This window comes from Eriocheir sinensis, chromosome 12, assembly GCF_024679095.1.
Source record: "Eriocheir sinensis breed Jianghai 21 chromosome 12, ASM2467909v1, whole genome shotgun sequence".
NCBI classification, from domain to species: Eukaryota; Metazoa; Arthropoda; class Malacostraca; order Decapoda; family Varunidae; genus Eriocheir; species Eriocheir sinensis.
Window position 1 is genome coordinate 21,023,536 of NC_066520.1, and position 26,058 is coordinate 21,049,593.

At 44.2% G+C, this 26,058-nt stretch overlaps 1 protein-coding gene across 7 annotated transcripts in view; it reads right to left on the bottom strand.

Annotated features, from left to right (window-relative positions):
• The window catches only part of LOC126997602 (adenylate kinase isoenzyme 5-like), an 81,156-nt gene that overhangs the window by 36,366 nt on the left and 18,732 nt on the right, over positions 1-26,058 (bottom strand). Inside the window, exon 1 of one of the 7 annotated variants that reach the window (XM_050858785.1) lies at positions 8,750-8,883. The exons of the other annotated variants lie outside the window; for them this stretch is intronic. Coding sequence (XP_050714742.1) covers positions 8,750-8,762 — 13 coding nt within the window. The 5' untranslated portion in view covers positions 8,763-8,883. Of the gene's footprint in view, positions 1-8,749; positions 8,884-26,058 lie in introns of those variants that run through there. 7 annotated transcript variants of the gene reach the window in all.

Here is a 26,058-nt window from a genome sequence, read left to right on the forward strand (position 1 = left end):
ATGCACAAACAAGCGTCCAGAAATCATTGCATTGCACTCGCTCTCCTCCACACTTTGCTAGGCCCACAAAGTTGAGGTGGAGGCCAATCCGAACACGTTTTAATCCGTTTTCAGACTTTAAGAACACACCTGACTGGCTTATACTTAAAACACACAAACACAAATGACTGATTTAAGACATACCTAAAACATACACGCAAATGATTGACTTAAACTTGAAATATAACAATCTTTCCAACCTTTTCCAAGCCTCTTCTCGCGCCCTCGTAAAGACACAGTTACCACCTAAGCAACGCACCTTTACTCACCTTTCCTCACCTGCCTATCCACCTACCCACCTACCTATCTATTGACCTATCCAGCCTCCCTTTGCGACGACCCATCCATAAGACCAAGACGATTATTGCCCCTTCTACCTTCCCTTAAGTCCTCTCTATCTCTCTCTCTACCTCCTTCCCTCCCTCTCTTCCTCCCTCCCTCCCTACCCATATCTCTCCTCTTTGATATTTTACCTCCGCCCCTCCGTCGCCCATCTCCCTCTCTTTCCCCTTGCTGACGTAGTGTGTCTGACTTCACTGTTTTTATTTTATTTTTATTTTTGGTTTGTTTGTGGGGAGGAATATACACTCTCTGTCTCTCTCGTTCTTGTTCTTGTTCTCGTTCTCTCTCTCTCTCTCTCTCTCTCTCTCTCTCTCTCTCTCTCTCTCTCTCTCTCTCTCTCTCTCTCTCTCTCTCTCTCTCTCTCTCTCTCTCTCTCTTCCTTTTCTTCTGCGTTTTCAATTCTCCGTTTCCTTTTTTTTTCCTTTCTTTCCTCTCTCTCTCTCTCTCTCTCTCTCTCTCTCTCTCTCTCTCTCTCTCTCTCTCTCTCTCTCTCTCTCTCTCTCTCTCTCTCTCTCTCTCTCTCTCTCTCTCTCTCTCTCTCTCTCTCTCTCTCTCTCTCTCTCTCTCTCTCTCTCTCTCTCTCTCTCTCTCTCTCTCTCTCTCTCTCTTTCGTGACCTCCTCCATCCCCTGCAACCTTTCCCATCATGCCCCTTCATCCCCCCCTCCCCCTCCCCCTCGTGATGGTCTCCTCCGCACCTAAGGAAAGTGTAAGCGTCATTTGAGTTATTTGTGGGTCTTAAAGGTGAGGCCGTTACCGGTGTGTGCAGGTGTGTGTCTCTCTCGTCTGCAACTGTTCTTCTTCAGGTGTGTGTGTGTGTGTGTGTGTGTGTGTGTGTGAGTTATAGTGTAGAGTGTATGGTTTTCGTGTTCTTTTTTAATCCCCAAAAAATATGTGTTATCTTAGTTATCTCCTTCTCTCTAAAGTTATCATCCTTCTTCTGCTCCTTTCCATGTCTCCTTCTTTATCTCCCTCTCCCTCTTTCTCTCCTCCTCGTGATCCTTTCTCCTCTCTCTCTCTCTCTCTCTCTCTCTCTCTCTCTCTCTCTCTCTCTCTCTCTCTCTCTCTCTCTCTCTCTCTCTCTCTCTCTCTCTCTCTCTCTCTCTCTCTCTCTCTCTCTCTCTCTCTCTCTCTCTCTCTCTCTCTCTCTCTCTCTCTCTCTCTCTCTCTCTCTCTCTCTCTCTCTCTCTCTCTCTCTCTCTCTCTCTCTCTCTCTCTCTCCCCCCCCCTATTGTTCTCTAGGCTCCATCAGTAAGGCTTTTTCTCTCGTCCATTTTAACAAGGAAGGGGAGGGGGGTGGGGGGGGGGATGTAAGGCCCATCAACAGGAGAGATAATGAACCAAGACCATGAATCTGAGGGTCTTGTTAACCACGCCCACCTCCACGCCCACTACCACCACGCCCACCACCACCACGCCCACAACTACCACCACCACCATTACCACCACGCCTACTATCATCATTACGCCCACCACCACGCCCACTACCACGCCCACCACCATCACCACTATCATCATCATCACGCCCATCACCATCAACATCATCACCTATTCCACCACCAGTTCGCCCATCTTCAGTACCATCACCACAACCACCACCACCACCACCATCGTAGATACAGCACTACCTTTACTAAACCATCACCACCACCATCACCACCATCATCACCACCGTTACCGCCACAGGAACCATCGCTAAACGTACCACCAACACCACCACCGCCACTCATTCGCCACCACCACGCCCATGATAATCACCACCATCACCACCATCATCACCACCATCACCACCACTATTATCATGTTATCACTGTCACCACCGCCACCATCACCACCATTACTTACATTGCTATTATTACTATTGCTACTACTACTACTACTACTACTACTACTGCTACTACCACGACGAGCACCTCCTTCCGTGAAAACAACAACAACAACAGCAACAACAACAAACTTTTGGGTACCGAAGGCAAAAAGCAAAAAATAAATAAAATAAATAAATAAATAAAATAAAATGAAAAGAAAGAAAGAAAAAAAGGAAAAAGAAAGAGAAAATAACTATCACATTGCAACCTCGAGAGCTCTTCCTTACTCTTTATGCTTTCTTGTGCTCTTAATGGCTCCCTTTTCCTCCCTTACCTTCCTCTCCTTCCCCTCCTTTTCCTCCCCTTCCTCTCCTTTCCTCGTCCCTTCCCTTCTCCCTCTCTTTCCTTCCCTTCTTCCTTTCTCCGTTTTCCTGCTCCTTTCCTCTCCTTCCTTTCCTCCCTTCCTCTCCTTCCCCTCCCTCTCCTCCCCTTCCTCTCCTTTCCTCGTCCCTTCCCTTCTCCCTCTCTTTCCTTCCCTTTTTCCTTTCTCCGTTTTCCTGCTCCTTTCCTCTCCTTCCTTTCCTCCCTTCCTCTCCTTCCCCTCCCTCTCCTCACCTTCCTCTCCTTTCCTCGTCCGTTCCCTTCCTCTCCTTCCCTTCTCCCTCTCTTTCCTTCCCTTCTTTCTTCCTATGTTTTCCTCCTCCTTCCCTCTCCTTCCTTTCCTCCCTTCCTCTCCTTCCCTCCTATCTTCCTTTCCATTCCTCTTCCCTCCCTCTTTTCCTCTCTTTCCTTCCTCCTCTCCCCTTCTTTCCTTTCTTCTCCTTCCTCTCCTTCCTTTCCTCTTTTTACCTCCGTTCCTACGCAACCCTCACGTTCACAACACTCGTACCACCACCACCACCACCACCACAACCATCACCACCACCACAAGAATCACCCTTTTGAAGTCTTTTTTTTTTCCTTCTCGGCTTAATTCCTTTCTGCTTTTCTCTGCTGATTGACTCCTCCTCTCCTCCTCCTCCTCCTCTATAGACCTCCTTCTTCCCTCCTCTCCTCTCTCTCCCCCCCCCACACACACCTGGACCTCAACAAAAACGCCCAATCAATCGTTACCTGCTCACCACCTCCACCACCACCTCCACCTCCACTACCACCACCTCCACCACCACCACTGACACTCTCCTCATTCACATTTATCTCTCTCTTGCTGAATGCTCCCCCCTCCCCCTCCTCTTCTCTCTCTCTCTCTCTCTCTCTCTCTCTCTCTCTCTCTCTCTCTCTCTCTCTCTCTCTCTCTCTCTCTCTCTCTCTCTCTCTCTCTCTCTCTCTCTCTCTCTCTCATGCTTCCCTTCCACACCACCGTTTCCTCCCTCCCTCTCTCCTTCCTTCCCTACTTCTCTCTCGTTTCCCCTCTTCCCTTTCCTGCTCTCCTTTTTTCCTTCTTTTTTTTCTCTTTTCGGGCATTTATTTACATCTTACGGTAATGGCGATGTACTTTCTCACAGTTAAAGTCAAATGGAGGTTCTTGCGCCCGTTTGTATGCAGTCTGAACCTTCCCCTATTGTTTTAAAGGCATAAGATCATAAGGAGTTTGTTTGCAAGAGAGAGGCCTGTCGGTATACACAAGGCATCTCCTGTAAATCTAACTATACATATATCAATCTAAGAAACTTCCTGTCTATCTTTCTATCTATACCTACCTATCTATTTATCTATTTGTTTATCTATTTATCTCCCTACTAAAAGAAGATAGGGAAAATGGGAAATGAAGAGGGTGGGGTAAGAGGGATGGGGTAAAAGATATGCATGCAGAGGAAGAGGGGAAAGAAAGAGGAGAGGGAAAGAGGGGAGTTATGTAGTGGAGGGAGAGGAAGAGAGAAGGGAGGGAAAAAAAGGGAGGGAAAAAAGGAAGTAATGCAGGTAAGGGAGGGAAGGAGGGAAGGGAGAGAGAGGAGAAAGGGAAGGGAGGGAGTTATACAGTAGAGAGAGGGAGGTATGCATGAGGGGGAGGGCAGGGAGGAGAGGGAGGGAGGGAAAATTGGGAGGTCACTGTATGAGGTTATATGGACAAACATGATAAAGGAAACACCAAGGGACACACACACACACACACACACACACACACACACACACACACACACACACACACACACACACACACACACACACACACACACACACACACACACACACACACACACACACACACACACACACACACACACACACACACACACACACACACAGACGCACATACCCTTACACCCCTATCTCCCCTTTCTACCCCTACATACATTAACACACACACACACACACACACACACACACACACACACCATCACCATTTCCCTTTTGATACACCCCTATTTCTCAGCCTCTCTGTCTGTCTGTCTGTCTGTCTGTCACACACACACACACACACACACACACACACACACACACACACACACACACACACACACACACACACACACACACACCAGGGATTAGATAAGCGATCCATGCTCTTTAGTTTTAAATTTTTCACTGATCTTTCCTCTCCTTTCCTTTTTCCTCTCTATACTTTCTTTTGTCTTCTTTTTTCCATCCGTTTCTTCTTTCCTCTCATCCTTAACACTGGAGTCACGTTGGTTATTTTCTTTTCTTTCTTTCTTTTCTTTTCATTTTCTTTTTCTTTTCTTTTCTTTTTTCCTTCCTTTTTCTTTTTCCTCTTTTTTACTCATGGGCCCAAATTACACCCCTTTCTTTTACTAGTGGTCCCAAATTACAGCCCTTCACCATTCTCCTTAATCCTTCTTACCTATCCCGACCTATCCCACGTCTCCTTAAACCCAGTCTCACTTAGCCCCGTGACACCCATTCTTGCACCGCTGTTCTTTAATTTCGTTCTATTCGACCCAGTTCAGTGCTGTCTGTGCGTCTGCTTGGCTACATGCATCGCGCCGTTCCCTTCAACCATAAAGATGCTGTAATACCGTGCGCCCATATACCACATGTGACCTTATCAACAGCGGCTAGACGAGGCATGTGAACTCTGCATGATGCCTTAAAAGATGTAATGTTAAAGTGGAAGGTGTTTAGAGGGGAGATATATAGTTAAATCGATAGATAGATAGGTAGAAAGCTAGGAAGTTACTTAGAGAGATGTATAGTTAGATAGATAGATAGATGCGTGGAAAGATAGACAGGGAGTTACTTGATAGATGTATAGCTATATAGATAGATAAACAGGTAAATAGATATTGTTTTAGAGACTGATAGATACAGAGATAGATAGATAGAGATAGCGAAAGAAAGAAAAAAATCAACGTAGTATTTTCCTTAATTAATGAAGAACGAAGTACAAACTGAAACAAAGAACAAGGAAACTTTAAACAAGTCTTTCGGTCTCTCTTCGCATTAAAGAGAGCCAAGATTTAGACCCAACAAAACAAACCAAGACCACTAAACAAACACTTCAACAACATAAAGACAAAATTAAGACCCAACAAAACAAACCAAGATCACAAAAACAAACACTTCAACAACATCTACGAAGAGAGAAACAACGCGGTGGAGTGACAAAAGACTTACGATGAATTACATTTTTTTTTACAACAAAGGAGACAGCTCAAGGGCACAATAAAAGGAAACAATAATAAAAAAAAGCCCGCTACTCGCTGCTCCTATAAAAAGAATCAAAAGAGGTGGCCGAAAGAGTGGTCAATTTTATATATACCACCACCACTACCACCACCACCACGGCGTCCAGGAATCCAGTCCATATCTCATCCTCCTTATAGTAACAAACGCGCATCAACAAACAACATCTACGAAGAGAGAGATAACAACGTGGCGGAATTACACAAGACTTAACGATGAATTACATAGAGCTGTTAATACATATACCACCACCACTACCACCACGGCATCCAGGAATCCAATCCATACCTCAACCTCCTTAGTAGCAAACGCGTCAGGGAATAAGAAGAAAACACGAGGATTCTCAACTTCTTATGCGCATACAAACTCAGGGATCACGTCATCGGAGAACCCAGTTAATCCTTCATCCATAATACCTGTAGTTAAAGGTGAGCCTCAGGTGCAACATGACACGCCCAACACCTTTACGACCTACCTGAGCCTTAATTGGCGTATTGCAGGTGCCCGGTAAATTGTGCTAAGTTACCTGCCGCTGCGCAACTACAGTAAGGATTAGAGACAGTGCAAGGTGCGTGGTCTACTTCGTTTGTTCTTATGTAAGGTTTGTCTGTGTGTGTGTGTGTGTGTGTGTGAGGGGTGTGTGGGTGTGTTAGTTTGTATGTGTGTTTGTCTGTCCCTGTTTCTTCGTATGTCTGTCTGTCTGGGTGGGCGTTAGTATGTGCGTATGTCTGTGTCAGTCTTACGGTATCTATGTCCGTTTTTTGTCTCCTCCTCTGTATATCTGTCTGTTTGCCTGTCTCTCTCTCTCTCTCTCTCTCTCTCTCTCTCTCTCTCTCTCTCTCTCTCTCTCTCTCTCTCTCTCTCTCTCTCTCTCTCTCTCTCTCTCTCTCTCTCTCTCTCTCTCTCTCTCTCTCTCTCTCGCTCAGCAGTAAAGAGGACTTATGGGAGTGACCTTAGCCACGCGGACCCCACATCAGCATAATGTAGGGGTGCTGCCCCCCGCTCAGCACCGCGCAACACCGCCAAGACATACAACACCACATGATACTTCGCAACACCGCATAACACCATCGAGGGATAGAACACCATATGCCCAACACCACGAAAAACGATGCAACACCCAACTAAGGAATCCAACACCACAACATCTTAAAGAAACACAACACCATGAAACACCAGGCAACACTCGACTAAGGACTCCAACACCATATACTCCATACTTCACAACAACCCGCAACACCATAAAGAAACACAACACCACATACTGAAAACCTCGCAACACCACCAAGGGATACAACACCACTTCCTCAACACCTCGTAACAACACAAAAGAGATTCAACACCTTTCAACACCAGGGATTCAACACCAAGCAACACCAGTACAGGAACCGAACGCAAAACTAGGGCATTCAACAGGCAACACAAGGGGATTTAACACCACTCAACACCAGAGAGGAATACAACACCAGTAACTCAACACCATTTAGGATTTATAGGAGAAGCAACACAGGGAAGGTAATAAAAAGGATTCAGAACCTTTAAAACACACACACACACACACACACACACACACACACACACACACACACACACACACCTTTCCACGTAACGGACAAGTATATTTTTTTTCTGGCATTCTTCAGCGTCTTTAAATGGTCTTTGCCCTCAGTTTTTTTCTTCCTTTTTTTTGCCCTTTCGTGTGTGTGTCATTTTCATTTACCTTTTTTTCTTTCCTTTCTCGTCGACTTTCTTTGGTGTATGTTATTTTTGCTCTTTTTTTCAACTTTTTTTCTCTCGTCATTTTTCTTTCTTTCTTTATTCGTTATTTTCTTTCTCTTTTCCTTCTTTATTTCCTTTTATTCTTTCTTTCCTTGTCTTTCTTTCTTTCTGACTTCGTGACTATCTTATTGCTGTTTTAATTCTGGTATTTTGTAAAGCTTTCTTGAACGTCGTAACTAATCAGAATCATTTTTATTTATCATATTTTTTTACAACAAAGGAGGCAATGATATTAACCCTAACACTAATACTATACTTCTACTTCTACTGCTACTTCTACCACTATTAATACACAGCCACTCTTCATATACCTTAAAATCGCAATACTCCTTCTTCTACTAACAATGCTGAATCAAACGCAACAAATCATATACGAAAAGGAGAGAAGAAAAGAAGAAGCAGATGGCACCAAGCCCTGTCAACCCTCCACGATCTCTTTCAGCACAGGCAACACAGGCAACACACGCGTCAGTATTGAGTAACGGAGCGACGCATAGGAATATATATTAAGTAAGTCCCTCCTCCTCGTCCTCCTCCTCCTCTTCTTGTTTTTTAAGTGGCCTCCCTTCTGAACCTGCCGCCCCATCATCCACCACTTCACCACTTCACCACCACCTCCACCACCACTATCACCACCTACACCACCCTCCTCCAGCTCGCCTATTTTTTTCCTCCTACACTCCACCGCCTCCCCACCCCCTACCACCACCTCCCATGCCCTAATATGGAACCCTCTTATTTCATGCTATGTCAAAACAAACAAACACACTCAAAAGGCAAGATGAGTAATAGTACGTAGTGAAGATTATAATTTATGAATCTATTTATAATCTATTCATTTTTTAATCTATTGTTTGTTTGTCCCTGGATGGATGGATGGATGGATGGATGGGTGTTAATTTGTGCGTGTGTAAACCTAATTAATCTAACCTAATCTAACCAAAAGGACCCAAAAATGAGACGAGGTTCCAACAGGTAGGCCAAAAAATGAACTTAAATCTAGCACAATATAATCATGAGTGACGTATTAAAGTAAGCAAGGTAACAATGTAAACCTAACCTAACCTAACTTAACCTAACCTAACCTAACTTGATCAACCCTAACCATGAATGACAGAAACGCGACCATAGAGCACTGACCACATATATTCATCCCGAGTTATCCGTGCGAGTGTGAGATCCGGGGTCCTACAGCGTCCATTCAAAGCGCCCCCGTGCCCCACCTCCCGCCGCCCTCGTGGGAGTGACCAACCACAAGGTGACGGCCAACCAGCGCCTTCCTGCCGCCCTGCCGTAACTGCCACTCATCGATGACAGATATATGCGCGGCGCCACCCATAACTTGCTTCGTGGAGCCGCTTAACTGGGGCTTCCATGTATATTAGAGGTGACTGGAGCGGGTGCGGAACCGAGGAGGGTCAAGTGGCTACATCCAGCTGAGGGAGGCTCCGTTACGTGTGGGTGTTGGGGGATGGAAGGAGAGGGAGATAAGAAGAGGAGGGAAGTAGGAAGTAGCTGGAGTAGTAAATGAAGAGAGAAAGGAAGAAACTAGAGGTGGAGCTGCGGATAGGAGAGAAGGGGAGGGTGAGGACGGAGGAGGGAGGAGAAAAGAAGGGAAGAGGATGAGGGATACATGAGGAAAAGGTTAAGAAAGGGAGGGAAAGGGGGAAGGAAGTGGAGGAAGGAAGGAAGACAAGAGGAGGAATTATAGGTAGAGGTGGGCTGGAAGGGCTGTACGTGGGGGCGCTTAGCAGGGTTGGTATGCATAATGTTATCACGTATTGACTTGGTATAGATCTCTTTTGACTGCGTGTGAAGGTTTATTGGTTTCTGCACTGTTGATTTTAGAGAGCGAGTTTTATCTGGAACGAACTATTCCTGTTTCCATCAAGCATTGCGGACTCCATCTTCTGTAGCAGCTTAGCCACGCCCATATCTACTAGTGCATTACAACACCTCATATGAAGAATCCCACCGCTTGCACCAGTGTAGAAAATAAATCCCACCGCTGCCACCAGTGTAGAAAATAAATCCCACCGCTGCCACCAGTGTAGAAAATAAATCCCACCGCTTGCACCAATGTAGAAAATAAATCCCACCGCTTGCACCAATGTAGAAAATAAATCCCACCGCTGCCACCAGTGTAGAAAATAAATCCCACCGCTTGCACCAATGTAGAAAATAAATCCCACCGCTTGCACCAATGTAGAAAATAAATCCCACCGCTTGCACCAATGTAGAAAATAAATCCCACCGCTTGCACCAATGTAGAAAATAAATCCCACCGCTGCCACCAGTGTATAAAACAGATCCCACCGCTGCCACCAGTGTAGAAAACGCCACTCCCATACCGGTTCTAACACTGTGTAGACAATTAAGGGTTCTCTCTCTCCCACCACAGGCTCAAAAGGGTCAACGCGACGGAGATGAGCACCGCCGCCACGCGCAGCTATGAGTATATTCCCAACTTAACCTTGACACCTAAGTAATTATGTATCAAAGTGTAACATGCACAGCTTTCTTTCTCTCTCCCTCCCTCTCACTCGCAAGCTTGTAAACTTTTCGCAGTTGACTCCAGGCGCATTCTTTCGCTCACTGTGTTGTCCAAGTTCTTCTTTTCCTCGTACAGCTAATCAGGAGGAGCGTGGAGCCTCCCTTGCCACGCTCCTCCTCCTCCTCCTCCTCCTCCTCCTCCTTCTTATGTCCACGCGCACGCTTTTGACCTCCGACTTTCCTTCGACAAAACTGCATCAAAGACTTCGCTTGGCCAACATTCTCGGCGTGCGTTCTGAAAATGTTCGTTATGCAGAGGAGGCTTCCGCGCTGCAGGACGGACAGTGACGTGGCGCTTGACTCAACTTTTCTCCTTCCTGGTCCTCCAAAGGGCTTAACTAGTTCGCTTGTTCCCCGTCTTCGCCAGTATGAGAGGAGGAGGTTTGTAAAGGCTCTGAAATCGCAAGGAAGGACAGAGAGGATATGGCAAGAACAGAGAGTGACACAAGAGGCTCTGAAGTCACAAGGAAGAACAGAAGGGATATTGCAAGGACAGAGAGTGACAGAAAAGGCCCTGAAATCGCAAGGAAGGACAGAGAGGATATGGCAAGAACAGAGAGTGACACAAGAGGCTCTGAAGTCGCAAGCAAGAACAGAAGGGATATTGCAAGAACAGAGAGTGACACAAGAGGCTCTGAAGTCGCAAGCAAGAACAGAAGGGATATTGCAAGAACAGAGAGTGACAGAAAAGGCCCTGAAATCGCGAGGAATTACAAGAAGGATGTTGCAAGAGAAGAAAGTGGCACAAAAGGGTCTGAAATCGCAAGTAAGGACAGAAGGGACACTAAAAAGACAGAAAGTGATACAAAATAAAGGACGCAGGACAAACAGTGATGATTAACAAAACTTTCAAGCCATCTTTGTCCTCTTTGATGTAAGAAGATGGTCCACAAGACTTTGAAATCAGGAACTTTTCTATGGCGCTTCTTTGCCAGGACAAACATACAAAAGGAAGGCCACGGGATTACCAGGGACGCTTGGCTAAACTTTCACTCCTTCCTCGCATACTTGGGGATAAGAGGAGGTCTTTAACTAAAGACTTCGGCCAAATTCTTAAAGATTTCGGGGTTTACACACACACACACACACACAAACACACACACACACACACACACACACACACACACACACACACACACACACACACACACACACACACACACATTTGGTAAGGCTTTGGTAGAGGTTGTGGGTATGTCCAATGGGTAGTTTTATGAGCCTAGTGATAGTTTGACAAGGCTTACGCACCATGAACGTGAAAAACTCATAGAACCCTTCCCCATTCTCCTTCACATTCCTTCTACTTAAATCCCTTCTTTCCCACTAGACATCCTTGCATTATCTCCCTTGTGTCTTTCCTTCTCCTTTGTGGCCTTGGAAACTACTGGTTTTGAGAGCTGAAAGTGTCTACGGGCCTTTGAAATCGACATACTTCAGAGGCGCTTCTTCTCAAGGCCGCAGAGTGACATCTAAGAGAGAGTCCCCATCAATTCTCGTTCCCTCCTCAGACCATGAAAAGTGTCACCCGCGGGGCCTAGGAATCATCCATATAAAAAATCGTCCCGTACGGCTCTCAAAGGCCCGGCATTGTCCACGCCCAAAAAAGGGTTGAGTGACGTCACGGCGGGCCAGGGCGCTGCAATCATACACTTCAGCTTTATCTCTGAACGATCCCTTTCCTGCCCCTCCACTCGGCCTCTATGCTGGCTGTAAACGGATTAGGCGGTCACTCACAACCCTAACAGTCCATAGGGGGTCTTTGTGCGCTTAATCCAATGTTGTGTTGCCTCCTATATGTTTTTCTCACTCTGCTAACACGTCGAGGTCTACTGCGTATTTCTTTTTTTTTCTTTACAGCAAGGCAGACAGCTCAAGGGCAATTAAACAAAAAAAAAAAGCAACAAAAAATCCCGCTATATAGGCGATGCTCCAACTAAAGTAACCAGAATATGAGGTCAAAAGAGAGGTCAGTTTTGTGCAGTGAATGCGTTCCTCTAGTCTAGTACGTGTATCTGTTTACGCAAGATTTTGACACTGAAACGCTCCACTGACAGCCGAGATGAGTTTTGGCTAAGAAGAAGAGGAGGTCCGTTTCACTAGCCATCTCTTGAATGTTTAGTGTTAATTCTGACGGTGCTTTGAATTTCACTTTAGTGCCGCTTCTTGTTACGTTGATAATACTGAGGATAACACCTAGCTACTTATTTACCTATGTAGTCTATCTATTAATCCATTTATATTTTTTTCTTTTCTTTTTTACAACAAAGGAGACAGCTCAAGGGCACAAAAAAAGGAAACAATAATAAAGAAAGCCCGCTACTCATTTATCTATCTAACTATCTACGTCGTCATCTATACACACACATCAAACTACTATATACTCTGTTTTCTTCATTTTGATTCGCGCGAGTCCTGTTAGTAAGCACGGGTCCTTATACGGCAAGTTGTGACGTCTCGTGTAGAGCTTAGTCGTCTATACACACATCAATATATTACTCTGTTTGCTTTTATTTCTTCACTATGGTTCCGTGTGTCCTGTTAGCAAGCGAGGGTCTTTAGGCTGTGATGACGGGTGTGTGTACAACAGCTTACACGGTGACTGTTTTCCCTTCGCCTCGTCTAGCAAGTGATACACGAGGCTGCCGATCCCCACCAGGCCTTACCCCCCAACACACACTGCAGACAGGGCCCATCAACACCTCGGCCAGGGATGAGAAAACCAGCTGTTTAGATACGCCATCCCGAGGCCGCCTGTCCCTCCGCTGTACCGCCAGCCATGTATTGTGACCACAGACCATCACCACCTCTTGGGAATGGGAGAAACAGCTGTTGTGCCACGCTCCCCGCTTCCCCTCCCTGAGAATAATAATAACCTAACCTAACTTTTCCCCTCTTCGATACCCCTTTGTTACCCATTCCACGCTCACCATTCCTCAGCCTATTTATAAGCACGACCCTTTACATCATTCCTCATCCTTCCCTTCTTTTGTTTTACTTTTTTATGGGAATTTATATATTTTTTCTCAATATATATAAGTTTCATCCATTATTTTTTTTACAGCAGAGGAGACAGTGCAAGGGCGTAAAAAAAAAAACCAATAATGAAAAAAAAAGCCCGCTACTTACTGCTCCTAAGTTAGGCGTAGTACATATTTATTTTGTCGATTTTTTTTCCCCATTTCCTCTTTCACATGTCTTATTGCTCCCCCATTTCTAAAGCTCTACCATTACATCGTCCTTCTTCTTCCTCTCTTCTTCCTCCCCCTCAGCGTACATCACTAGCTTGCCCTTCATTGCCCGTCCTCTAGATAGCCTCGTCAAGTCAACACTCGCTCCACTCTCCTTTCCTATGGCTCTGACTGCCCCATCTTTCCTTCCTCTTCCCTCAACTTTCTCCTTTCCAAACGCTTCCCATCACTACCCATCCTCTTCCCCTTCATTCCCTCTCTATCTCTGTCTCTTCCTTCCCCATTTTTTGTTTACAGTACAATAAGAAGCTCAAGGGCCAAAAAAGGAAAGAAAGAATAATAAATGACTCAAGGACAAAAAAGGAAAGAAAGAAAAAAGAAAAAATATCAAGAAAAAAAGTCCACAACAAACAAACAAACAAAAAACCTAACCATATCCATCACCTCCTATTCTCTTCTCCCCTTTCTTGACCTCTTCCCATCACACCCCTTCCCTCTCCACGCCTGCCTCCTTAATTCACAGTCCCCATAACCCATTTTCCCCCTTCCCCCACTCTCTACCTGCCATGTCCATTATCTCGCTCTCCCCTACTCTTTTATATACCTGTATCAATTACCCCTGTCTCACATTTACCTTTCATTCCTCTCTCCTTCCTCTTGCCCTTACCTCTTTTCTCTCTTGCCTCTTCCTGGAACTTTGACAATCACTCGTTTTCAGTCACCTCGTCTCCCTCCACTAGAGACATCAATCACTTTTTATTCTCTTCTTCCACTTCCTGTAACTCTCTCAACCACCACTATTTCTCTTTCCCTCCCTTCACCCTTCTCTAAGTCTATCCCACACCTCCCATTCTCTCTTGCCTCTTCTTGGAACGTCCTATCAACGTTTTTCAGTCACCTCGTCTCCTTTCGCTAGACATATCAATCAGTTTTATTCTCTCCTTCCACTTCCTGTAACTCTCCCAACCACCACTACTTTTCTTCCCCTTTCTTCTCTCTTCTCTAACCCTATCCCTCACCTATTCTCTCTTGCCTCTTCCTGGAACTCCCCATCATCATTTTCAATCACCTCGTCTCCCTTCACTGGACACATCAATCACTTTTTGTTCCCTCCTTCCACTTCCTGTAACTCTCCCAAACACCACTCTCCCTTTCTTCTCCCTTCTCTAACCCTATATCCCTCACCTATTCTCGCCTACCTCTTCCTGGAACTCCCCATCGACATTTTTCAACCACCTCGTCTCCCTTCACTAGATATCAGTCACCTTGTATTCTCCTCTTCCTATAACTCTTCACCACCACGACAACTTTTCTTCCCCTTCCTTCTGCCTTCCCAAGAACCGCCCACCACCGCCAAATCGAACCCCGAAACAATTACGTGAAAAAGGAATTAATACATTAGTTCACCTCCGTCATGCGATCTTACATTAAAACACACACACACACACACACACACACACACACACACACACACACACACACACACACACACACAAAACGAGGGATTACAGGAACCTCACGATCAATGTCTGTCTGTCAAAGGTTTACCTGAAGACTAAATGGTACACCTGAAGGTCGTAAAGTGTACGCACCTGTGTTCTCACCTGCTACTTCTTGCTCATTTGTGGGGTGCGATACCTTTAATATATACGTGGAGAGGGAATTAGGAGTGTGTGTGGGGTGGAGGGAGGTGTGTGTGTGTGTGTGTGTGTGTGTGTGGAGGGGGGAGGGGGGGGGTTACAGTAAAGGAAGCAGGTGAAAGGAAAAAAAAAAAAGTTAGGAAAAGAAGAAAAAGAGCCCGCTAATCATCGCTGCCCCCAGAAAAGAGTGTATAGAAGAGCGGTCCTATTCAAAGGAGTGACATTTCATAGGAGTGACGTAACAAAGGAGTGACAAATCAAATATAAATTTCAAAGAAGTGACATTTCATAGGAGTGACAAAACAATGGATATATATATGTATATATATATATATATATATATATATATATATATATATATATATATATATATATATATATATATATATATATATATATATATATATATATATATATATATATATATACGCTACCCTCTTCCTTCAACCTCCTTTTATTTATTAGCCTTCTTCTTCTGTAAATTTCCCTACAACTGGAATATTTTTCTTAGCAACTGGATCAACTATTTAAACGCTACCCTCTTCCTGCAATCTCCTTTTATTTATTAGGCTTCTTCTTCTGTAAATTTCTCTACCGCTGAAATATAATTTTTTAGCAACTGGATCAACTATTTAAACGCTATCCACTTCCTTCAACCTCCTTTTATTTATTAGGCTTCTTCTTCTGTAAATTTCCCTACCGCTGCAATATTTCTCTTAGCAACTGGATCAACTATTTAAACGCTATCCACTTCCTTCAACCTCCTTTTATTTATTAGGCTTCTTCTTCTGTAAATTTCACTACCGCTGCAACATTTTTCTTAGTTTGACTATGCTAATTGCGTCACTGCGTATATTCATTTCTGCTCGTCGTGTCAGAGTCAAATGCTGTTATGTGATTGCCTCCGCCGCGTGACATGATCCTGGGCGATTATGTTTACCTTCGTTTCCTTACACGAGAGCCTCAGAGCCATCTATTTCTATTTCTCGTTCTGATTGATGACGATGATTCGCAGATTATGGAGGAGACAGAGGAAGGAAAAAAAAGAGAGAGAGAAAAGACAGTCTATTTATGACCACGAATCAGAAACTCTCACATAGAATAAACAAATCCATCCCTAAAAGTAAAATAATAATAATAATAATAATAATAATAATAATAATAATAATAATAATAATTTCGTCCCCTTACTGAGATAGTGGAAAGGAGGAGGAGGAGGAGGAGGAGGAGGAGGTCAAGGTAAGGGTGATAAGGCATTGGAATTATGGCCTTGAAATCAGAAAATATATCATCGTGCTATCTCTCTCTCTCTCTCTCTCTCTCTCTCTCTCTCTCTCTCTCTCTCTCTCTCTCTCTGTAGTGGTAGAAGGATCAATAAACACACACACACACACACACACACACACACACAAATAATAGCCCATTAGTGTTGTTTATTTTCTAACCTCAAACACCCATGAAAATTTCTCTCTCTCTCTCTCTGTAGTGGTAGAAGGATCAATAAACACACACACACACACACACACACACACACACACACACACACACACACAAATAATAGCCCATTAGTGTTGTTTATTTTCTAACCTCAAACACCCATGAAAATTTCTCTCTCTCTCTCTCTCTCTCTCTCTCTCTCTCTCTCTCTCTCTCTCTCTCTCTCTCTCTCTCTCTCTCTCATCGTCTCCTTTTCTTCCCTCCTCCTCCTCCTCCTCCTCCTCCTCCTCCTCCTCCTCCTTCTTATCCCCCTCAGAACTACCTGGCACTTTATTTTCTTCCGTCTCCACTTTCGCCACTTTCCTACTTATCTATAATACTTTTCAACTTTATCACTCTTTACTTCCACTTTCCTCTTTTATATATAATGTACAAACTTCTTTCTTTTTATTTTCCTTTATTCCTCTTCCCAACATCCCACTCTTTCATCTACGCCTCCTTCCGTCTCTTCTCCTTCATGGATAGAGCAGGGTAGGATAGAGAAGGGAGGTAAAAAGAAGAGGAAGGGGAAGGGAGAGAATTAAAGGGCGGAGTTTAAAGGGAAGGGAGAAGGGAGTTGATGAGAGGGGAGGAAAGAGAGAGGGGAGAAGGGGAGAAATGAAGGGGATGGGAGAGAGTATGCGCTTGTGACGCTATGTAAATATCACACACACACACACACACACACACACACACACACACACACACACACACCGCTTCCTTCCCCTCTTCATATATGCATGTATGTTGTGTGTATGCATGTATGTATATATGTATGTATGTATGTGTGTTCGTTCCATGCGCAACGAAGGGGAGAAATGGAAGAAAGGAAGGAAGGAAGGAAGGGAAGGGTGGAATGGAAGAGGTGGAAGGGATGGAGGGAAATGGAGGAAAAGAAGAGGGAAGGAAGGAGGGGGAAGGAGGGAGGGAAGGGAGGGAAGGAGGGAGGGAGAGAGAGAGAGGGTAGAGTGTCATGAACTAATGGAGGAATGTATCTCTCTCTCTCTCTCTCTCTCTCTCTCTCTCTCTCTCTCTCTCTCTCTCTCTCTCTCTCTCTCTCTCTCTCTCTCTCTCTCTTTTTCTTTTTTCTTTCACTAGTCCCGTTGAACTGATCCAATTAGTTTCGTTACACACACACACACACACACACACACACACACACACACACACACACACACACACACACACAGGGCAGTCACTAGCTATCGCCTCCGCCATACACACGTACAAGTTAAGGAATCTAACCCAATTCACGGATCCCCAACTCTCCTCCTAACTTATCCAACCCTATTTAGCAGGATAGATGTCCCTCCCTCCTGGTTCTTCTCTGCTTCTCTGGTCCTTCTTTTTCTTCTTTGTCTCGTTCATTATTTCCTGCTCTCCTCTTGCTTTCTTTTTCTCTCTTTCTCTTTTATTCTCCTATTTCCTTCTTTCTTTTCCGCGCTGTCTCCTCCCCCTTTCCTCCTGTTTCCCTCTTCCTTCCTTCCTTTTGCTCTCTTTTGCTTTCATTCTCCTCCTCCCTTCTTTCTTTTCCTCGCTCTCTCGTCCCCTTTCCTCTTTCTTTCTTCTTTTCCTTCTCTATCTCTCTGTCTATTTATCTATCGTTTCTATTATCCTCTTCCTTCCCTTCCCTCTCTTTCTTCCACTCTCTTCTACTTCCTTCTTCTTCCTTCCCTTCATTCTTCTCCATACTTGTCTGCTTCATTCTGCTATTCCCTATTTCTCTTTTTTAGCTTCAATTCTCCTCCATCTCTCTCTGTCTCTCTCCTCCACTTCATTCTTATATCTCCCTTTTTTTCCTCCTCTTCTTCCCCTCTACTTCCTTCCATCTTTGCTTGTTTTTTTCCTATCTTCAATCTTCCTTTCTATTCCTCTTTCTTCTCTCCATTTTTTTCCTCCATGTCTCCCTCTATCATAAATTTTTCTTCATCTCGCTCTCTCCTTCTCCCTCTTTCTCTCCCTCCCTCCCTTCATTTATCTCCCTGTCTCCCTGTCGCTCCCTATCCTTCACCTCTTCCATGGTCTTTTTTTTTCTTTTATTCTGCACTACGTATTTTTCCTCTTCCTCAATTCTCTTTTAATTCTGTTTTATTTGGCAGTTATGTTTTCGTTTCCTGGTTAACCTCATTTTGTTGTTTTCCTGTTTCCCTTCTCCTTCTCTTTCTCATTTTAAGATAGTGACATGTTTTTTTTTTCATTCTAGTGTTCAGTTTTCTCTCTCTCTCTCTCTCTCTCTCTCTCTCTCTCTCTCTCTCTCTCTCTCTCTCTCTCTCTCTCTCTCTCTCTCTCTCTCTCTCTCTCTCTCGTTTTTCCATTTTTTATCTCCTTTTTTACTTTTTCTTTCATTTCTTTCCTTTTTTCCTTCTTTTTATCTCTTCTTCGTCATCGGTTTTCCTCTTTCCTTCTTTCTTTCGTACTTTCTTAAACTATTTATCTTCCTTCCTTCCTTTATATTTATCTTTCTTATCGTTTTTCATCTTTTTCTTCCGTACTTTCTTTTTTTCTTTTTCTGTTATCCTCTCTCTCTCTCTCTCTCTCTCTCTCTCTCTCTCTCTCTCTCTCTCTCTCTCTCTCTCTCTCTCTCTCTCTCTCTCTCTCTCCTTCCCCGCCCGCCATCTTTCGTTCGTCTCCATCGTCTGGGTTTCATTGTTTCGTCCCACAGTCAAATTAATAGGGACAAACAACTAAAGTGGGACACACATAACAAGATAGATAGTGTGTGAGGAGGAAGGGGAGCGAGCGAGCAGGGAGGAAGGGGAGAAAGGGAACAGAAAGAAAAAAAAGGAAAAAGTAAGTTGAGTTAAAAGAAAGACGAGAGAAAGAGAGACACTGAGAAGGGGTTACGAGGAGGTGATGATGAACAAGGAGCATAGAAGGAAAATAGGAGAGGAGAAGGACGAGGAGGAGGAGAAGGAGAAGAGAGAAACAGGAAAACGAAAGTGGAGTTAAAAGAAAGAGAAGAGAGAGAGAGAGAGAGAGCAGGAGATGGGGATAGGTGAGGAGGTGAGGATGAACAAGAAGGAGAAAGGAAGGAAAATAAAAGAGGAGGAGGACGAGGAGGAGAACTACGAGGGGAAGAGAAGGGGAGAGATAACATCAGTCTAGACTCTAGAGGAAGGGAGGAAGGGGAAGAAGGGGCGTTATCAGGGAAGGTGAGTTAGTTGCCCAAGGAAAGAAGAGGAGGTAAAAAGGGGAAGGAGGTTGATGGGAAGATAATGGGGGAGTTTGAGGAGGAGAACGAGAAAAGGAGGTTGAGAGAATTGAAAGTTAGAAAGAGAAAAAATAAAGAGGGTAGAAAGAGGAGTGGAGGTTGATGGGAAGATAATGGAGGAGTTGGAGTTTGAGGAGGAGAAACAAGAAAGGAGATTGAAAGGTTGAGAGGTTGAGAATTGAAGGTTAGAAAAAGGAAAAATAAAGAGGGTAGAAAGAGGAGTAGAGGTTGATGGGAAGATAATGGAGGAGTTGGAGTTTGAGGAAGAGAAAGAAGAAAGGAGGTTAAGAGGTTGAGAGGTTGAGAAATGAAGGATAGAAAGAGAAAAAAGAAAGAGAGTAGAAAGAGGAAGAGAGGAGGTTGATGGGAACATGAAGTAGCAAAATGGTGGAGTTTGAGAAGGAGAAAGAGAAGAAGAGGAGGTTGAGCGGTTGAGAGAGAGAATTGAAAAGTTAGAAATAGTTGCCTTAGACTAGAGAGAAAAAAGAAGATAGAAGGAAAAGGAGAAAAGAAAAAGGGAAAAACGATAAAGATGAGATAGATTAATAGATAAAGATACGTCGATAAAGAGAGAGAGAGAGAGAGAGAGAGAGAGAGAGAGAGAGAGAGAGAGAGAGAGAGAGAGAGAGAGAGAGAGAGAGAGAGAGAGAGAGAGAGAGAGAGAGAGAGAGAGAGAGAGAGAGAGAGAGAGAGAGAGAGAGAGAGAGAGAGAGAGTGAAGACAGAATTAAACTCCCTTTTTTTTCTACATCAATTTTCATGCGGGGTCAGGAGGGTGTGGCCCCGACGGCCCTGATTATGGGACCAGACGCACTTAGCAGCCAGTGGGGGGCGGGGGGGTGAGGGGATACGTGGGGTGAGGGGGGCGGGGGGGGCATGGGTGGGGTGATGTGGACGGGGTGTGGAGTAGGGTGAGATAGGGGACGGGATGGTATGGGAGGGCTGTGGTCTGGTTGAGGTGATGTGGGATGGGTGTGAGTGGGGTGATGGTGGGGTGTGGAGTAGAGTTGGAAGGGGGTGAAGGGATGTGGGTGGGTGTAGTGGGCAGGGGTGAGGTGGTATGAGATGGGGCAGAGAAAGACGTAGGGGGGGGCAGGTGTGTGACTGAATGGTGTGGAGAAAGGGGTGGAGAGGGGAGGTAGTGGAGTGGGTGGGGGATTTAGGGTGGGGAGGAGTGGTGGGTGGAAGCCTAAACACAATGGAATGAGGCATATAAAAACGTTGGCAGCCCGGTGTAGTTGTTTTTTCTTTCCCTCAAACTCATTCCATTTTCTGCCTCCTTCATTCTATTCCTCATTCATCTTTTGTTGCTCTCCATTATCCATTTATCTTGAAGTCTCACTGTGAGGGTGTAAGCGAGTAGAAAGGAGAGAAAAAGGTGAAGGCAGAGAGAGAGAGAGAGAGAGAGAGAGAGAGAGAGAGAGAGAGAGAGAGAGAGAGAGAGAGAGAGAGTTATTGAAGGGAAATATGTAGGAGGGATGTTAGGTCAAGCAAGGTCAGGTTACATTAGGTTAGGTTAGGTTAGGTTAGATAAGTGTGAAGAAGTATAGGATATCAGAAGCATTAGGACCGTAGTAAAGAATAAAGTGAAAGTGAGGTAAAAAGACAATTATTGAGGGTAAATGTAAAAATGGTATGTTAGGTTAAGGAAGGTTAGCTTACATTACCTTAGTGAGTGAAGGGAAATGTGAAAAAGAAGTAGGATATCAGAAGCATTAGGACCGTAGTAAATAATCAAGTGAAAGTGAGGTAAAAAGACAATTATTGAAGGGAAATGTAAAAATGGTATGTTAGGTTGAGCAAGGTTAGGTTACGTTAGGTTAAGTGAGTGAAGGGAAATGTGAATAAGTAGTATATCACAAGCATTAGGACCGTAGTAAAAAATAAGCCGTTGAATATATATGTAGACTGGCACGGTAAAAATAAGTTGTCTATAGATGAGAGTGAGGTTAAAATGAGGTCATGGAGGCGAGCATAGATGATAACAAAGGGATATCAGATGCATTAAGACCACAGTAAAGAATAAGACGTTGAATATATATGTAGACTGTCACGGTTAAAATATGTTGTCTATGGATTAGGGAAAGGTTAAAATGAGGTCATGGAGGCGAGTGTGGATAGGCTAATTGAGGAGCTGTGGGAGTGGTGTGTGGGTAGACAGAAGACAATTAGTGTGGGTGGGTTTCTTAAGGTCTCCGAGAAGGGTGTGGGTGAGAGAGTATATGGGAGGAGGGTGCAGTGCTTAGGTCAATGAACGAAGGGGAGAGAAGGGGAAAGGAAAGAGGAAAGGAAGGGGATATATAGGAGGTACAGGGTAGGGAAAGAGGGGAGATTAGAGGGGGAGAAGGGAAAAGAAGGGGCTATGGGGAGAGGAGGGAAAGGAAAGGAAAGGAAAGGAAAGGGAGTGAGAAGGAGAAAAAAAAAGGATATGGGGAGTGAAGGGAAGGGAAAGGGGGGTACAGAGGGGAGAGAAAGGGGAAGGAAGGGGAAGGGACAGGAGAGGTTCAGAGGGGAGAGAAGGAGAGAGTAAGGTTTGGAAGGGGAGTACAGGGGAGGGGAGGAAGGAGAGAGGGGAGAGGACTGGTGGTGGGGGGGAGGGGGGGATATGTGGGTGTGGGGAATGTCAGACTTAATTAAGCATAAACACTGAAACAATTTATGTACACACACACACACACACACACACACACACACACACACACACACACACGCACACACACACAGACGAACGCACACACACACTATAAATGGACACAAATATATAACGATAGTAATTACAGTACCGAAACCTTTGTTAATATTCGTGACTCAGGTAAGAAGGACTCAGGTAAACACGTGACTGACAGCGGATAATATTGAGAGACGATTTAAAAGGCAAAATATGTAATGTATAAATGTGTAAGATAAACTGATAGACTTGGAATACATTAGAAAGGAGTTGAGTAGAGTGAAAACGTGAGATTGAGATAGATAGATAGATAGATAGAGTGATAGATAGATAGATAGATAGATAGAGTGATAGATAGATAGACAGATAGACAGACAGAGAGAGAAATACACAAGTTATACAAAGGCACTAAAAATAAAAATACACATTATACTGAGGTGAAGATATACACATGTAACCACTGACGAAGGACACACACACACACACACACACACACACACACACACACACACACACACACACACACACACACACACACACACACACACACACACACACACACACACACACACACACACACGAATCATGACAAGTGGCGTGAGATAAAAAAAAAAAACGTTAGTGATACAAGTGTGAACAGGAATGAGTACAGATACACACTGATTAAAAAAAAAAAAAAAACAGGTGTGTGATTCAGGTATACATGGAGGACAGGTGAATGATTGAGACAGGTAGTGAGGCAACAGACGGGTATACATCGACAAACACAGGTATACATGAGTGAGTGAGACAGGTGGGTGAGATGAATACACTGATGAGTACAGGTGAGGGTAGTTACAGGTAAGACACAGGTGTACATTGATAACCAGGTGAACAACAGGTACATGAGTGGGTTACGAGTGGATAATTGGATACACTAATTAGAACAGGTAAGGAACAGAAGAGACAGGTGGGTAGATAAGACACATGTAAACTAAACTGATAATTTTTTCTTTTTGTTTTACGGTAAAGGAAGCAGCTCAAGGGAAAAAAGAAATAAAGAGGAGGGAAAAAAAAGACCGCTAATCACTGCCCCTATATAAAAAAAAAAGAGTTTAAAAGAGTGGCCCAAAAGAGAGGTCAATTTCGGGAGGAGAAGAGAAGAAGTGGGAGGTGAAGAAGAGGTGAGACAAGTGGTAAGAGGTAACGGACAGAAAACACCAATAAAAAAAGTGGGCCCAACAGTAATTTCGGGAGGAGAGATAAAGTGAGTGAAACGAGATAAGAGGTAACAGACAGAAATCACCAATAAAAAAAGTGGGCCCAACAGTAATTTCGGGAGGAGAGATAAAGTGAGTGAAACGAGATAAGAGGTAACAGACAGAAAACACCAATAAAAAAAAGTGGGCCCAACAGTAATTTCGGGAAGAGAGGTAAAGAAGTGACTGAGACAAGTGGTAAGAGGCAAGTCTGTTGTGAGGTAATGGTTGTTGTGGGAGCGGTGAGTAGCGGGCTTTTTTATTTATTTTAACACTCTTTTTGTTGCCCTTGAGCCGTCTCCTTCGTTGTAAAAAAGAAAGACAGAAAAGTTTAGTTAGTTTGACCTCTCTTTTGGCCGCTCATAACTTTTTTGTCTGTGTAGGAACAACGATTAACGGGCTTTTATTTAAGACCTTTTTTGTTGCTCTTGAACTGTTTCTTTAGCTGTAAAAAAGAAAGACAGAAAAGTTTAGTTAGTTTGACCTCTCTTTTGCCAGCTCATAACTTTTTTGTCTCTGTAGGAACAACGATTAACGGGCTTTTATTTAACACCTTTTTTGTTGCCCTTGAGTTGTTTCTTAAGCTGTAAAAAAGAAAGACAGAAAAGTTTAGTTAGTTTGACCTCTCTTTTGCCAGCTCATAACTTTTTTGTCTGTGTAGGAACAACGATTAACGGGCTTTTATTTAACACCTTTTTTGTTGCCCTTGAGCTGTTTCTTAAGCTGTAAAATAAAATATAAAAAAAACACCAATGAAAAAAAGTGAGCCTAACATAATCACGATCCAGGTAATCAGTGAGACACAAATGAGGACCAACAGGTAGGAGGTGGAGGACAACAGCACGAACAGACGAGGCAGGTGCTGGAGTGAAACAACCAAAGAATTCACCTGACGGGGGCAAGAGGGGCAACTCCAGGACGCTGCTTCTCCTCCCTGTGGGCAAGAGGCCGCTGGTTACCTCGGCAGGAAAGGTAAAGTGGTGAGCGTCACGTGGAAAGTGGAAAATAGAACTCGCTTGGGCTCTGTAAGGGTGTCAAGAGAGCGATATATCTCCCGCACGACACCCCCGCTGCCCCGCCTCGAACGCTGGACCCTCAGATCAAGAGTCACGGCCTTTACCGCTGCGCCACCCTGTCCCATTACGAGGAAATAAAGGTGGGGTCACACGGGAAGGGAGGAAGGAAGTTTGGGAGGTTACGGACGGGGAGGGAAAGACTCGGAGTGGGACGGGAAGGAGGGAAAGGTAAAATAAGACTTAGAGAAATGCAAGAAAGGGAGTTAGGTGGTTAAAAAGAAAAAATACAGCAAAAGGAGAAGAAGGAAGGGAAGTTTGGGAGGTTACGGACGGGGAGGGAAAGACTAGGTAAAATAAGACTTAGAGAAATGCAAGAAAGGGAGTTAGGTGGTTAAAGAAGGAAAAAGATAAAATAGAGAGCTCGTTTGACAGAAGGGAAGGAAGAAAGGGAGAAGGGAAGGTTACGGACGGAGAGGGAAAGGCTCGGAGTGGGATAAGAGGGAGGGAAAGGTAAAATAAGGCGTAGAGAAAAGTGGGAAAGGGAGTTAGGAGGTTAATTAAAGAAGGAAAAAGATAAAAGGGAGAGCTCGATTGACAGAAGGGAAGGAAGAATGGAAAAAGGAGAGGTTACAGAAAGAGATGGAAAGGGTCGGACTGGGACGGGACGGAGAAACAGGTAAAATAAGACATAGAGAAAACCAAGAAAAGAAGAGAGCAATGAAGGATAGAAGGAAATATAAGAAAAAAAAGTGAACAGACCAACACAAATATGGAGGATTGGAAAACGAGGTGGCAAGAAGGATAAAAACACAAGGAACAATAGATGAAAATGATAGGAAAAAAGAGAGAACAGGAGAGGCTAGAAGGAAGTACACGGTATTAGAAAAATAAAAGAAGTGTAACGATAGATGAAAATAATAGGAAAAAGAGAGAAAAGGAAAGGATAGAAGGAAGTATAAGGTATAAAAAAAAGTGTCGGGTGTAAATTTAAAAGGAAAGCAACACAAACAAAGTGACGAGGTTATAAAGTCAATGAACGACAGAAATAAAAAAGAAAAAAATGAAAGCGAACATGAATTTGAAAGGATAGCAACAAAAAAAAGAAGATGGCGAGAGGGTTAGAAAGACACACGAGAGCCAATCTAAGCGTCAACACATCCCGTAATGACAAGGGACGCCCACGAACGACATGGCATTAATGGTGTCTAGTGCGTGGGCGCCGCTACATGGCCACTCCTCAGCCAGGGACGAGGCACGCGATCTATCCTTTTAAGAGAACGGCGCCGCGGAAAACAAGAAGATGGGCGCTCACGACACACACACACACGCACACACACACACACACACACACACACACACACACACACACACACACACACACATACTGCATCATCTTTTTCAATCTCTCTCTGTCTCACTCTCCCTCTAGCCATCTTCACCCATTCTCTCCCTCATTTTCC